We start from the raw sequence: 16,790 nt of genomic DNA on the forward strand, positions 1-16,790 counted from the left end.
AACATTTTTGTCAATGGGCGTTTGCTCATTCTCACTGAGATGAACTGTGATACAGCAACTTCTGTATTCACTCTTTCTGTTTGGAACTTAACCATTCCTTCCATTGCTAGAAAAAGTGAAAATTGGAAAGCTAGAGAAAAGGAACCTTGAACAGAAAAGCATGGAAGATTGGAAGAAGAAGATGCAGAGCTTGACACACTACGATAATGAACACCATTCTGTAGATTTATATAGGGTTTTCTCGGATTGGAATTTGCTGTAGCTTTCGTATGGTCGGCAAGCATGTGAACTTGCTTACGTATAGCTATTGTCATGCATTTAGGCATATACTTTAATGAAACGTTGATGCCTAGATATAAAGACATTCAATGTCTTTTCCCACCTTTAATATTCCAAATGTTCTTATAATATCTTAAAAAGTGAGCACTGTTAAAAACCACAGACGCGAATTCGGTTAGAAAAGGAGAAAAGAACAAATCCAGTTGATGACAAAAAAGAAGATCAGTACGAAAATGTAAGGTTTGTTTTAGGATAGGGGAAGGACCAGTGGGGGTGCTGTGTGTGACTGGAAATTGTACCTGCATGAGCACGGCATCTAGCAGCAGACGGATGCCCACTTTTTGAGTACGTGTAGTTTTCCATTAAAAAGTGTTCACTGTTATTTCCCCTTCAAAAGGATACATATGCATGTGGCCGAACAAGATGCCATCTCATGTGATAGGGTTACCAATCTACTTCTCTGATAATATAACAACGATGCATCATGCATAAGGAGAGCCAAGTTTTCTTCTCATGTTCAGTACATAAAATGGTGAAATTGCTTTCGGGATGCAAACTTCAATGGAAAAATCCCAACTCTGGCTTTGAGCATGGGAGTCCACAACCCATGGTCCTAGAGTGCAATTTATATGAAAATTAATTTGTAACAAACTATTCAAAAAAGATCTTGAGAGCATATACATGTCAAAGTCGTACTTATATAAAAATAAAGATAAATTATTGTGTATGACAATAACACCAAATCGACATAATAAATTATTGTATGTGACGGTAACACCACGTGACATATCGATCGTCATGTTGTTACAAATCCAACAAAATTATATACTTGGACATGCCGACATGCAGGGCCGTCCCTGAGATTTTGAGGGCTCTGTGCGAAACTTAAATTGGGGCCTCACATAATCTAATACAAAAAATACTATAAATAAAAATTTGCCATAACTTAATGTCATAAACAATTTTTTTTATAACTAAAAGTCACCATCAATAAACATGTAATGACTAACTAAGTCATTTTGTATATCCAAAAACGTATTTTCTAGTAGGTGGCATGTTTAGATTACAAAGAAAAATTCCAAAACCCTATAACCTGGAGGAAAACCCCAACAAGAAATGGATAAATATTTCTAAAAACTATATTCTCATATAACCAATCATCAACATGATAATAATTTAATAAAATAAGTCATGTAATATATAGATTGAAATTTAGATACATACCTGAATTTGAATTGAGATTTGAATATGCCTATTTGATTTTGAGTGGTCTTTATGAATTTAGGAATTATGGTTTTCTCTTTTTAGTGTTGAAATTCCTGAAATTGAAATAATAACAAAAAATTTCAAAGGATTGGAAAAAGAACCAAGAGAGATTGATGAATGATGATGATTACTTACTAGAAAATCATAGTTTAAGAGAAAGAGGAAGTCATGAAGCTTTTTTTGTTTTGTTTTGAATGAAGAAAGTACTTTTCTCAGAGGAGAAAACTTTTTTTTTTTCTTTTCTAAGAACGATAGGGGAGGAGTAGAAAGTCTTTGGGGGATATATATGCTCCTTCTAGTGGTTACCTTCGATGTTTCCCTTTTTTTAAAGGTGTTTCTATTTTTTATTTATTTTATAATTATGTAAAGCTTGTTATAATGCCAAAATATATATATATATATATATATATATATATATATATATATATATATAAAAAGGCCAAAAAAAAATATAAAAAAATATAAAAAGGCAATTGATTGACTTCAATAAGAATCGAACTCTGGCACCTTTGTTAAGTAGAGGCGCGCTAGAAAGCCAACTCGACCACATATGCTTTTGTGCAAACATTTAGCATGTTATAATATATATACAATTCTTATAATATTAATATATATATATATATATATATATATATATATATATATAATATAATTTTTTTTTTCGGGGCCCTCAAGAATCGGGGGCCCTGTGCGGTGGCGCCACTTGCGCCACCCCAAGGCCGCCCCTGCCGACATGTTGTCAACTTGTCACACATTAATTTCTCGTTTTCTGCTTATGTTGATGGAATGGAAAATGCATATGTATGCGATTGGGTGGAAGATATGTGGACTACCAAAGGAGAAGAACAGGAAGCAGAAAAGAAACAGTTGCTGCAAGAACTACCAAACTAGCTAACTAGCTACAGAATCATATATCCTTTTGCACCAACTCCAGTTCCAAAAAAAAAAATCCAAAATAGAATTTTTCAGAAAAAGTGGATCAGTATGAAATGATCAAAGGAGTGTTTAGGAGAGACCGGTAGAGTGTGGTTGGAAATCCTAGCTGCATCACCACAGCATCTAGCAGAAGACACTAGTCCCAACTTACGTAGCTTTTTATCAACTATAGCCTTTAGGCCCTGTTTGGTTCATGGAACGGATTTAAGGGGAAATCATTTTCCATGTCATTTCCTAAGGGATAGGACATCAAGATTTCTTTCCCATGTTTGGTAATTCTAGGAAAGTAACCAAGAAATACCAATTTATTTCCTTTCACATGTTTGGTTTGTGTAGGAATGTAAAACAACGTTTGTTTAATTTTCCAATTATACCCATAAAAAATCAAATAAACAAAGAATGCATTTAATGCTTTTAATTCTAAATTGTTAATGGGGATAATATGGTCATGAAAAATGTGTATTTAATGTTGGCTCATTTTCTCTAACTTTTCCATGAAGAGGAAAACAAAACCCAAGGGGGGAGGAGGGCTTCACTTTCCCCTCACTTTCCCATGTGCAAGGCAACGATTTCCCATGTCTATACTTACCAAACATGGGAAAGCGATTGATTTCCCATCCCCAAGCCTCCTTTTCCATGAACCAGCATTATTTTTCTTTTTCATATTGAAAGATGTCTGGAGTTCAGATCTCACTCAACATACACCACATAATTAGCATAGGGATCCCGAGCCTCTGCATTTAGAGTTTATGCATTTTCTCGCATTTCGCTTAATCTTAGTCATTGTAATAATCTAACGACATATAACATGACACTTCAACTACCATTAATTTAAGTTTAATTTTAACTGATCCAGATCCTTTATTATGATTTTCTCTATCATGATCTGCTTTACTTTCGTTCTCCATATGACACCTCATTAAAATCTAATTTAAGGGATTTACGCTGGACACATCATCCACAAAATAAAAACTCAATTTTGCACTTAATTAAAAATGAAAAAAAATCACCCTAACTTGACTAACTCCAATTACTCCAAATTAAAGTCTCTAACATGTCTAATTGTTTTTTTTTTCTTCTTTTCCCTTTTCTGCACGTTCTCCCCAAAATTTGAGCGCTCGTCCATCTGTTGTTTCCCCAATTCTTTTTCTCACTCTAATTTTCCTTCTACAATTTACGAAATTGCCTTGTTTTTGTACTAAAACTCTTTTTACATTTGTTGTTTAGTTTTAAATATTAAGATATTAACCATGGAAATAGATCAAGATAAGATATGATCAAACTTCGGGCAAATAAGATCAGGGCTTCATGCACCCAAACAACTTCAAGCGATCCAAGAAAAACGAAAAGAATTATGAATGCCAAATATAGTAAAGAAATCCTGAGCTTTCTTTGATTATCTTTTAGAGCATACGGCTGGATAAAAAACTTTGTTGTTACTTGACCTCTCACGAATTCCGAATCATTTGGTTACAAGGCTTGGGTGTGGGGGATGACGCACAGAGAAGGAAGGAAGAAGAAAAAAAAAACTGATGTTAAGTTGGAGTTGGTCAAGTTAGGGTTTTTTTTTTCTTTCCATTTTTAATTGAGAGTAAATTGGGTTTTTGTTTTGAGGATGATGTGTCCAGTTTAAATCCCTTAGATTGAATTTTAAGGCTTAATATCACAAAACGTCTTTAAGGTTTACGAAACTATCATATTGCATCCTTAATGTTTTTTTGTGTCATTCGTGGTCCTCAAGGTTAGTATGTATGATCATAAATGATCCTTGCCGTTAGGTTATATATATATCACAAAACATCCCTGACGTTCACGCACCTATCACAAATGGTCTATGGGAAATTTTTTATTTTTTTAATTTAAAATTCATAAAATTATAGTTTTCTTTTTAAAATTATTTAAAAATATATATTGTATTTTAAATACATGTGACACTATATTTTTGAAGGTGTGGGCTCCACATATATGCGACATTAACAAACCTATGAAGTTTTTTTAAAATAATTTAAAATTCATAAAATTTAAAAATGAAAAAACCATTTATAGAAGGATTTTAACCTTGAGGACCATTTATGAACCCCAAATCCTTCGTTTTTTTTATTTTTAAATTTTATGAATTTTAAATTACTTTTTAAAAACTCCATTAGTTTGTTGATGTGGTATAAATGTGGAGCCTACATCTACAATAATAGTGTCACATGTATTTAAAATACAATATACATTTTTTTAAATTAAAAAAATAAAATTTTCGCAAGGACCATTTGTGATAGGTGCGTGAACCTCCGGGATGTTTTGTGATATATATATATATATGCAACGTCAACAAACTAATGGAGTTTTTGACGGAACCTAATGGCAGGGACCATTTGTGATCACACATAATAACCTTGAGGACCACGAATGACACAAAAAAAACATTAAGGATGCAATATAATAGTTTCGTAAACCTTAGGTACATTTTGTGATATTAAGCCAAATTTTAATGAGGTGTTATGTGGAGAACGAAAGTAAAGCAGATCGTGTCTCATTCCTTAAGAGAGGTCAGTGGTTCGATCCCTGCTCTCGTACGGAGTCACCACTTTGGCCAACACTTTACTCCTTACGGGCCGACCCGGTGTGAGTGGGGATTAGTCTGGGTTGTGGTTAAGGCTTAAAGGTGCCACTCATAGTTGGGGTCCATCCAGGACCACCTCATGGTTCAGACAAAAAAAAAAAAGTGAAGCAGATCGTGCAGAAAAAATCACAGCAGAGAATCCGGATCCAATTTTAACACTCCAAAAGTTCAATTTTACCCTTCTAATAAAATTAAGAAAAAACCAAGAAACATAATTCACCCCATCCTGGTATGGCGTAGTCGCACTGCCACTCCACCGATCAGCCAACTTTGATGGGCTCCTAGACTAGCTTTGCCATCGATGTGGTCATGGCTTCCCCAATCTTTAGACTTTGAAGGAAAAATCTCGTGGGTCGCACAAACTGATGTTTTTTTTTGTTCTGATACACAAATCGATTTTAACTGCATCTCATTGATCAAATGAATTTTAGCCACTTAAAGCTTGAGAGCTCTACACTCGGGAGAACTTCAAAAAGGGAGAGAAGTTGTGGGTATTGTGAAAACTAGCCTATTGCCATTGGATTGTTATTTGGTTATGGTGGGGCTTTGTTTGATCTCATTAATCCATGAGGTAGCTTTTGATTTAGGTTTTCTATGGGAATCTAGCGTATACTTTAGCTTCAATCTTCTGATTTGGGGTTTTGATTTCTTCATGAATTAGCTAATGAACTGGATCCTTGGAAACTTTTTCTAGTCAAAATTGTTTCTAGATTTTAATTCCTTTCTGACTTGGGTGTCGATTTGGTTATATTATGTGTTTTTGAGTATGTCAATGGGGTTGTTTTACAGTGAGAATTTTCTGGGTATGGTTTCTACAGAGATGTGTTGATAGAGAAGAAAAGGCCACCAGTGACCAATGCAGTGGTGGGAGGAGGCCGGGGTAGTGGGTCATCCATGGGGAAGTTTGTGCTGGGTTTGGTTTCCCCTTTTTATATAAAATTTCATTTTTAAGTTTCAAGTTTTCCATTTTTTAATTTTATTGGAAGGGTAATATTGGAGTTTTAGAGTGTTAAAAGTAAACCTAAACTTATAGTAGTTAAGGTATCATGTTATAGGTCGTTAGATTATTACGACGACTAAGATTAAGCGAAATGCGGATTATTACGACGACTAAGATTAAGCGAAATGTGGAAAAATGCGTAAACTCTAAATGTAGAGGCTCGGGATCCTTAGCACGGTTCTTTTCGATGCGGATGTATGACTTTGGGTTTTGGTTTGGCCCGATCCAAGACTGCCAATGTGCTGAGCCCAAATACCGGCCATTTGGCCCGTTCCTAACGAGGTCATCGGCCCACATCCCTCAAATACCTTTTTTTTTTACTACACAATCCGTTTGGTAAAGAGAGAGAAATCTGCTTTTTATGAGAAATCGCTGCCAGCCACAGCTATTTGGAGAATCAGCTTTTTTTTTTGGTCGAAATGCAAATTCATTGAAAACCCACAAAAGGGCAAGGGTTCAGGGCCAAGTAGGAGCACCCGCAAAGGACTAACGCAACAGCACCCAAACAGGACCAGATCTAACTAAAACCCCGGTATAGGCATAGCATGAAGATCATGATCCCGTCCGAAAGAAAATTAAACAGGCATAAAGCCAGCAGTAAAACAAAATCCACACCTAACATGTGGTAGTAACACCAAATTGAAACAATAAAAATTACAGATAATACAGACCCACATCACAGATCTAACCCAAAATCCAGTAACTCTCAGAGCAGTCCAAAGGCACAAGAGTAGTAACCAAGTAACAGGAAGGAGGTGGTGCAGGCACCAGAGTCGGAACGTTGTCGCGGCTCGACACACCTTCCGAGGGGTACGCGAAAGCTCGCGGTTTGGGTTGACCGTAGTCTCCAAGTGATGAAGTCGGTTAGAAAGGGAAGTGGGGGGATCTGGGTTTTGACCGGCAACAACCCAAGAAATCGCATCTTCACCGGAATCGTAGACACCGACGCACCAAGGGGAAACCAGCAACCGAAGAGACGACGGCCACAGGACAGCTCTGAGGAGGATGGAACGGTGGATATATGAGGGATCTAAATAGATAAGAGGCATGAAGCCTACGATACAAGCAGGGTATGCTCGAACGACGTCACCCGCTCTCATCCAAGGAGAGAGCGAAGGGACCAGCAAAATGGGGACACCAGATGCTAAGAGAAGAACTCGGTAGACCAGCAAAACACAACAGGGGGGTGTGGGGGGAGGGGAAAGACCCGAAACTGCAAATAGCACTAAAATCAACACCGAAACTGCAAACAAAAACACGAAATCAAGCAGCAACCAAAGTCGGCGATCTGCAAAGTAACCAACAGAGGCAGCAAAGTGGTCCCAAAGCAACTCAAAAATTGACAACTCCGGATCTGCAAAAAAGAAAACCGAAAAACCAAAAGAGCCAGTCACACAATCCCAGCCCAAAACTGCGAGGAAGGGAAGGAGCAAAAGGAAAGGAGGGACAAGGAGGAAGGGCGGGTGAGAAGCAGAGGGGACGGGTATAAGGGAGGGAGGAGAGGGGAGAAAGATGGGGAGAAGAAGAGAGGAAAGGAAAAGGGAAGAGCTGGGAAAGGAGTAGGGGAGGGGATGAGGGGACGGTGGTAGAGGAGAAGGGATCGGGGGAGGAGGGGGAGCCAGCCACCTACCCCCAAAGGGGGCGGCGGCTGCTGTAGGTTCCTAGGGTTTTTCTCTCTTCAAACTAGAGGATGAACAAATTGAGATATTGTGTATCAACTTTCCTCTCAAACACTGCTTTGGTAAGTTGACAACTGTGTGTGATTTGGAGAATCAGCTGAGAGGCTGCTTTGCATTTCCGCTTATGCAGAAATCGGAATGAGAACCGGTGGTGTTTAATGAAATTTTCTAAAATGCCAACAATATCCTTATCAATTTAAACAAATTACATAAATTATCCTTCATCTTCTTTCTCACATACCTGCACGATTTACCTCTCCTAGCAAGCTCTTTGTCAGACTTTCAAGGAGAAAACTATCCAATTTGATTACTTATTAAATTTTCTCAAACCCTCGAATAATAATTTGGTAAAGAGATTCTATTTAAACTCCTACATCTTTCCATTTGCAAAACAGACTGCCCACAAAAACAAAAACAAAAACAGAAAAATATGATTCGGATGATGAGAGGAACTCAACTGTTTTTGGCAAACTCAGAAAAAGCTCTGTATAGCAGAGGAACCTGGAAGAAGAATGATATGTCATCTGGAAGAATAACAAAGCTGAGGATTGTTCAGCCCAATCTCGATCCAAAGAATTTTAGGCATTTTCTGTTCTTTTTTTATTTATTTATTAAGGGAGAGAGGAAGGAAGATCAGAGGCGTTGCCAATGATGAATACATTTGAGAAACAGAAGCTTAAAGACATCTGAGGCTGGTCAATAGATAATAGAAGCTTCAAGAATATTTGAGGTGGCAAACATGCAATACACAAGTTCACAACTTGTTATTTGTTTACCTTTATTATTTTATAGTTGAAATTTTTTTGGGGCGTGTAATTTTTTGGTACAAGCTTTGCATAAATTAAAGTGAAAATCTTTTCCTTACTAAATAGTTAAATAAAAAGTTATTTTCAATATCATGTCTATTTTAGTCATTATACATAATTATAAAGTTTTTACATTATAATTTACCAACGCTTAGAAAACTGATTTTTGTACCCACATCACTTTTAGCATATATTTTACCAAACGCTCAACTGCTTTCATTCACAGCTGATTCATATCACAACAAAAAAGAAGAAAAAGGAAAAAGAAATTCAAGATTTGTTATCGAAAGCAGTGACATCATGCTATCTGATTGGAAGAATCTGGAATGCATACAAAAAGGAAGAAAAATATAATTTTTGTCCATTTCTGTCATTGACTGCTTTGATTTTTTGGTTTATTTGACCCCGGTCTTATTTAAACCATTCAATTCAAGTATTGCCTACGAAGACATTATTTGTTAAATAGATTTGGTGACTAAATTCAACAACTCACTTCTGCCTAAAAGTCAATTAAAAAAGTATGTTTTAGTGCTAGTTTGGTATTGCTTATTTGGGGTGATAAGTGATTTTTAAAAAAAATTTGAGAAGCCTAGCCCGTTTGATAAACTATGAAAAAATCACTTATTATTAAAAATTGCTGTGAGAGAAAGCTATAAGGGAAAACAGCTAATGAGGTGCTTTCATTTTTTGATTATGCATGAATCAGTTTCGAAGAGGGCACTGGGTTTGATAATTATGCAAGAATTATTTTCTAATTATGTGGGAATCAATACCAACAACACTTTGAACAAAAAGTTTACCAAATGCCAAACTGCTTTATCTCACAGCTGATTTCTCTCACAGCAAATCTGACAGCGATTATTTTCACAGTACAACAATGCCAAATTGGCCCTTAATCTATTTTTCTTGTCTTGAGCTTTTGTGTTCCGTGTTCAAGTTCGTCTATTTAAAATCGATTAGGTATATACTTTGAGTAATGCTTTTCCCATATACCATTTAATCGAAAATTTTAATGACAAAGTTTACTCTTATATAAAATGACTAAAATGACTAATATAACTTATTAGAAACGTATCTTACTCTCTATTCACCACCTCTTGAAACCCACCTAATCCATAAGTTAATCTTCTGTCTATATCTCCAACACTTTGATGCAGCAGCATATGATATATTTATTTTTTTGAAGCTCTTAAACAGGACTATTAGCGTAGGGAATTGACAATATCAACAGTATTGAGAGAATATTGATACTTTATTTATGTTAGTTTAAGACTATTGTTTATACCAGAATGAACAACCAATAAAAGCAAGACACATGGACAAAATCGAGCCTGGGACATGTGGCACGCCCTCCCCTGGGACACGTGGCACGCTCACAATTGACATCCACAGTCCCACATCGAAATTCTAAATAAAGTTCACACCTCCCAAGGCCTACGAAAGAGGACAATTATCCCAAAATAGAGGTAATCAGAACTAACGGCATACTGCCTATTGATCTGTCAGTTTAATTTACTAAATCCGAACTTACTTAAGCATCGTCGAGCCTTCGGCCGGTACCACACCGGTGCCCTAGGTCTTACCGAGCGTTCTCTCATATTGCAGATTACACGCTTTACCGAGGCCCAGAGCATACCGAAGGTCCAAAATCACTCAATTGAGCCCAAGAATGCCGAACCACTTTTTCGCATCAACAATTATATTATTGAACTAAGAGGCCTAAACTTTTAACTACCAAGACCTTTTTAGGATATAAATTTCTTTAAATAAAATAAAATAAAATGAAATAAACTAAACTTTTAACAAAAACTGTTTGTTAGTATGTTTTAATCTATTTTTGGTGTCTCTAGCTTTTGTGTTATGTGTTCAAGTTCGTCTATCGAAAATTGATTAGGTATATATTATGAGTGAAAATTTAAATGACTCAAAATTACAGTAATCGACAATAGTTATGTCATATTTTAAGTGATTATATGAAGAAGCATGTGGGAGGTGTTTCTCCCAATAGGTGATTCTGGTCCTTCTAAAATCACTCCCAAATGAGCTCCAAGACTATATTGAATTATTTGCTATCGATATAATGAAACAATAGTGAAAATATCAATATAGTGAGTCTATTTGAGAACAATGCTACAATAAAAGTTCTCCTTAAAATATATTAATTGATTTACCCACTCACTCCCCTCCCTCCCTCGGGTGAGATGAGAGAACGATAATGGGAAAACTTTGCTTTACAGTAGAGGGGAATGCTAGCAACCTTCTCTCTAACCTTCTCTTTTAGACCTTCTCTCTTTTCCTTATGACATGTGTCACTCTCTTTACACTTAAAACGATGTCATTAATGTATCTTACAAACTATCTTTTGTTTTCCAAATTTACCTTTATTAAATGTATTAAATTTTATGTTTCCTTTAATTTATCCAAAAAATTTAATAACTTTCTTATCACCTTATTTAATAAAAAGAAAACTTGAAAGAAAATATCTTTTTTATTTTCCAGGAAAAAAAAATCTGAGTAATAAAACCCATAATTTTGTTGTACATAACAATTTTGAAAGAAAAACGTCACTTCAAGACCACAACCAAGTAAACAGCAGAAAAAAAAGATAGTTTGTATGATGCATTAATGACATAGTTTTAAATGTAAGGAGAATGACACATGTCATGAGTAAAAAGAAGAAAGTCAAAAAAAAAAAAAGGGTTAGAGAGAAGGTTGCTAGCATTCCAGAGAAGTAGAAGTAGCTGCATTCCACCTAAATTTCTTAAAACCATATAAAGTAATCAACATCCACTGGCGGACCCAGAAATTTTTTAGTGGAGGTGCAATATTGACTAAGTATGAAAAATGGTTTTTCGGAATAATCATTTTCTCAAGATAATTTTTGGCGGCTTTTGTTCCTTACATATCAAATAAGAAAACTTGATTTTATGGGATTTTAGTATAAAGTATATATTGACTTAATGAGCCATCATTTTTAGCCTAAATCGTATGTTGCACTAAAACCGAATTTTCATATTTTGATTTGGTGGGAATTTGATTTTCTAGTATTTTTATTTGAATCCAAATGGGGGGTACTTCCTTATTAACATTGTAAACTTAAGTAAATGGAGTAATATAAAAATAAATAAAAGTAAAAGGACAAAGACATTTACTTAAATGTTGAATATGGAAATAAGGTAATCTGCACACCAGTTGAGCAAATGGGCAATTTCAAGCACCTACAATGGTTTTGATATCGAAAGCACCTACAATGATTTTGATTCTTTGTGCCTTAGTAGGTCCGCCTCTGTCAACATCAATTAAAAATAAAAAAAGAAATTCAAGATTTTGATATCGAAAGCAAAGCAGTGACGTAATGCCACCTGATTGGAAGAATCTGGAATAAGTATCAAGTCAAAAAAGGAAGAGAAATAGAATATCTCCATCTGCCCTGCCGTGCCTAGGAGTCTCCATTTCCGGGTCGTTTGACTACTTCTTTTGCCTTGAATTTTTGTCCATAAATACTCGCACTGAGACTCACTTTACCACCACAGCAACTGACAACTTCATATCTAAGCTGAAGTTTTGTAACCCTCGAAAAAACTTTCCATCAACCAATTCAAAAGCTTCAATCTTTAATGGCGGATCAGGTGGTTTTGTTGGGTTTCTGGCCCAGCCCTTTTGGGATGAGGCTGAGAATTGCTCTGGCTGAGAAGGGCGTTCAGTATGAGTACAAAGACGAGGACTTGAGGAACAAGAGCCCACTCTTGCTCCAGTCGAACCCGGTTCACAAGAAGGTCCCGGTTCTCATTCACAATGGCAAAGCAGTGTCTGAGTCCCTCATTGCGGTTCAGTACATTGATGAGGTTTGGAAGGATAAGGCTCCTCTGCTGCCTTCTGATCCTCACCTCCGAGCCCATGCCAGGTTCTGGGCTGACTACGTTGACAAGAAGGTAACTTTTGCTCATTTACTGAATTGTGCTTGGAATGTGTTGGAACTTGGAATTGAAACAAGTTTTTGTTTTTTGTTTTTGGGTCGTGGGATTGAAACAATTGAAAAGATGGGATTAATGCAAAACCAGAAGAAAGTTGAAATTAGATTATCTGGTTATGTTTTTGTGTTGTTCTAAACAATATGGTGAATAGCATGATAATGAAATGGAAACAAGATCATATTTGTGTCTTGTTTCGAACATAATTTTGAACATAAGTTAATGGACTTGAGCTTGCTTGAAATGGTATAGAATACATATAAAGTGTCTCCGACAATCCTATTAACCCTTTAAGCTTTCTGCAATTCTGGTGATGTGAAATGCAGATGCCTGAGATTGGGAGGAAGGTGTGGACAACCAAAGGAGAAGAACTGGATGCAGCAAAGAAGGAGTTCCTTGAGTGCATTAGTGTGCTAGAAGGTGAGCTTGGAGACAAGCCTTACTTTGGGGGTAAGACTTTCGGATTCGTGGACGTGGCGCTCATTCCTTTTTCTAGCTGGTTGTCTGTCTATGAGAAGTTTGGCAACTTCAGTGTGGAGGCAGAGCACCCAAAGTTTATTGCATGGGTTAAGAGGTGCCTGGAGAAGGAGAGCGTGTCCAAGTCTATTCCTGAGCAGCAAAAGGTCTATGACTTCGTTTTGGAAATGAGGAAAAAGCTTGGAATAGAGTAAATGGGAGGAAGCAAGTTTGTTAGATCACGTACTTGTTCTGTCTTTCAAGTTTGAACTTGTTTTCGTTTCTTTAAGATTAGAATACAAGGGCACTTGACCAAGCCCTCTACAGTATGAGGCACTTTGTTGTGCCTTTCTGTGGTCTTATGTTTCTTTGTCAATTGCTTTTGTAGTCAAATTATCATGTTGTTGTTGACTTCTTGTTGTAGTAAGGAAATTTTACGTGATCAAATTTCTTATTCAGTGAGCTAGTTTTCTTTTAGAAATTTCTTATTCACTTGCTGCAAACACTGCTCATGCAGCTGCGTGGCCTTTGCCATCAATCTGCCTTACAAATTCCACACCCAATCCCTGGAGCCACATTTATGATATGTCCTGTGCAGGCTCAAGAAGCTATGACTGATTCACTTACTTCCTCCACATTTAACGTGGCGACGTGTTATGTTCTTGGAGGAACATAGCTTATTGATTCCCTCGTGCTTTGTAGCTCAGCCAGTTAAGAGCATTCACTCATGTACTCCATATTTTATGTTCAATTCATCCTCTCCTAGTATCAGTTTTATGAAAAAGAGAACGGGTAAAACATTTAAGCAAAAATGTGTTACCGGTTATGCCAAGCAAAAATTCATATACTTCAATTAATTACTAAATTTGATTTAGCTTTTCTAAGAATGTGACAGTTTAAACTACTCTAGATTAAAGAAAGCGGTCAGGGAAAGATTATCTAGTCTAAACAGGATTGAGTAGGATAAATTCGGTTGCATGGTGATGGACATTGTTGACGCCAAAAAGTGGTTCTTTGACTTAGAGGGTCAACTTAGTAATTTTATGCCTTCGGTATCCTTGATACCTCGGTAGTCTACGCGATCTGCAATATGAGCAAACGCACGGTAAGACCTAGGGCACCGGTGTGGTACCGGCCGAAGGCTCTCCGATGCTTAAGTAAGTTCGGGAATAGAAAGTTCAACTGACAGATCAATAGGCTTGTATGCCGTAAGTTCTGATTACCTCTATTTTGGGATAGTTGGCCTCCTTTTATAGGTCTTGGGAGGTGTGCATTTTGTTGATTATTTCGATGTGGGACTGTGGGCGTCGCTTGGGAGCGTGCCACGTGTCCCAGGAGAGGACGTTGCCCTAATGGAGAGATCGGTAGGTAGAGTGCCGAGGGCGCCTCTGACCAAGCCCAGTTTTCTCTACGTGTCTTGCCCTTATTGGCTGTTTATTTTGGGTGTAAACAGACATACTGCACATTAATTAGTATTAACAGAATTTAGCAAAAATGTGTTACATGTTGTGTCCTCAGTCTTTATCCTAGAGTCACCATTTTTGTATATATGGGACCAGAGGTCCCCAGTTGTCATTAAGGAGAATAAAAGCTTTTACTTCAATCATTATATTTGTAACCCCTGTAACTTTGTATCAAGCAACTTCTGTATTCACTCTTGCTGTTTGGAACTTAACCATTCCTTCCATTACTACAAAAAGTGAAAATCGGGAAGCTAGAGAAAAAGAACCTTGAGCTGAAAAGCATGTGAACTTCCCAATTTACAGAAGATTGGAAGAAGAAGATGCAGAGCTTGACACTGTACGGTAATGAACACCATTCTGTAGATTTATATAGGGTTTTCTCGGATTGGAATTTGCTGTAGCTTTCGTATGGTCGGCAAGCATGTGAACTTGCTTACGTATAGGGATATACTTTAATGAAACGGTGATGCCTAGATATAAAGACATTCAATGTCTTTTCCCACCATTAATATTCCAAATGTTCTTACAATATCTTAAAAAGGGAGCACCGTTAAAAACCACAGACGTGAATTCAGTCAGCTAGTTAAGGTAGTGTGGTTTGCTCCTTTGCACTCGAAAAGCATATCCTTCAACCGAAAAGTTAGAAAAGAAGAAAAGAACAAATCCAGTTGATGACAAAAAAGAAGATCAGTACGAAAATGTAAGGTTTGTTTTAGGATACGAGAAGCATCATGCATAAGGAGAGCCAAGTTTTCTTCTCAATTTCAGTACATAAAATGGTGAAATTGCTTTCGGAATGCAAACATCAATGGTGAAATCCCAACTCTGGCTTTGAGCATGGGAGTTCACAACCCGTGGTCCTAGAGTGCAATTTTATAGGAAAATTAATTTGTAACCAACTATTCAAAAGATATCTTGAGAGCATAAAGATGCATATGAGTGTACATGTCAAAGTCTTACTTATATAAAAATAAAGCTAAATTATCATGTGTGACAGTAATACCAGGTCGACATGATAAATTATTGTGTGTGATGGTAACACTAGATCGACATTGTTGACGCTACAAAATGGACGACCACAATTGAACCCAACTTAGAGTCAGAATATGAAGAATGATGGCTGAAAGTGGGACCTTTAGCAATGTATGTGCCTTCGATCGCTCGTGGACCTTCGGTAGACAGGGAATGACCTGTAAAAAAGGGAAGACAAGGGTGAATGCTTCTGCACCGATGTGGTATCGGCCGTAGGCTCTCCGAAAGTTAAGGCAGATAAGGGTGGAGTAAACAAGTATGATTTGAGTGATCAAATTGTCATTACTTGTGTAATAGGGCAAGCATCCTATTTATAGGCAAGGGTATGAGATACCTTGGCATGGTTTTTCGATGTGGGACTCGTGGTATGGCTTGTGAGGCTGCCACATGTCTTTGGCCACTTGTAACACCTTTCTCGAGATGAAGGTACTTCATGGCCGAAGGCACTTTATAGGCTAATTGGGCTAGTTCAGCCAATTGGGCTTGATCATGTGTGGTATAAACAAGAGTCCTCCAAGTTGCCAATTGAGAAGGAACTTCTTGGTTGGGACTTGCTGATATTTCTCTTCGGTATAGATTATGCCTTTGAGGGTGTGCCAATCGATAGGGTATCATCAGATCGGCTGGTGATTTTACCACGCTAACCCTTTGAGGGTGTGCCGATATGCAGGGTACTGCGGGATTGGCTAGTGGTTTGACCAAGCATTGAGGGTGTGTTGATCGGCTTTGGCTTTTGTGCTAGTGTTAGGGTAACACTTTGGCTTTCGTGCCAATGCTAGAAGGGTGCCACGTGTGCATCGTGATAGGGGCGAGCTTCGAAGCAAATTATGGCGACTATTAGTGATCCATTGGTGGATTCAGCGTGATATAAAAATGTGGGGAGGCATTTTTGGGAGAACACTTAGCGTTTTGAGAGAGTTGAGAAGGAGCATATGAGGCGATTTCCGACGACGGAGCTTGTAGAGGTGCGATTTCCGGCAGAGACTCCACGGTGATTTTAACAAGGTACGAACTTCTTATTGCCCCCTTTTTTTTTTAAATCTAATGTCCTTTGCGAGTTGATTTTTTATTGAACATAGGTAGAACTTGCATGAACACCTAGTGAAATCGAGTTTTAGGACGTGGAAACTTTAGGGGAGCGTTTGGGTGGATATGTGGCAAGCTCTTAGTTGCCCGTCTATTGTGTTTGTAGATGTCAGAAAGTGATTCTTAGAATTTGAGTAGTGTCGCTGCAAAACATTGGTCAAGCGATTGAACGGCATCGATTCAGGAAATGGCAGATCAGAGC

The 16,790-nt window shown here is 37.3% G+C and overlaps 1 protein-coding gene across 1 annotated transcript; it reads left to right on the plus strand.

The window, feature by feature from the left end:
* Nucleotides 1-12,076: 12,076 nt before the first annotated feature.
* LOC110772857 (putative glutathione S-transferase) lies at nucleotides 12,077-13,476 on the plus strand. Its single transcript, XM_021977340.2, has 2 exons — nucleotides 12,077-12,512; nucleotides 12,878-13,476. Exons 1-2 carry the CDS (start codon nucleotides 12,198-12,200, stop codon nucleotides 13,220-13,222), a joined length of 660 nt encoding a protein of 219 aa, XP_021833032.2. The 5' UTR covers nucleotides 12,077-12,197; the 3' UTR covers nucleotides 13,223-13,476.
* The last annotated feature ends 3,314 nt before the right edge of the window (nucleotides 13,477-16,790 follow it).

This window comes from Prunus avium, chromosome 4 (assembly GCF_965620075.1).
Source record: "Prunus avium chromosome 4, drPruAviu1.hap1.1, whole genome shotgun sequence".
Taxonomy (NCBI): domain Eukaryota; kingdom Viridiplantae; phylum Streptophyta; class Magnoliopsida; order Rosales; family Rosaceae; genus Prunus; species Prunus avium.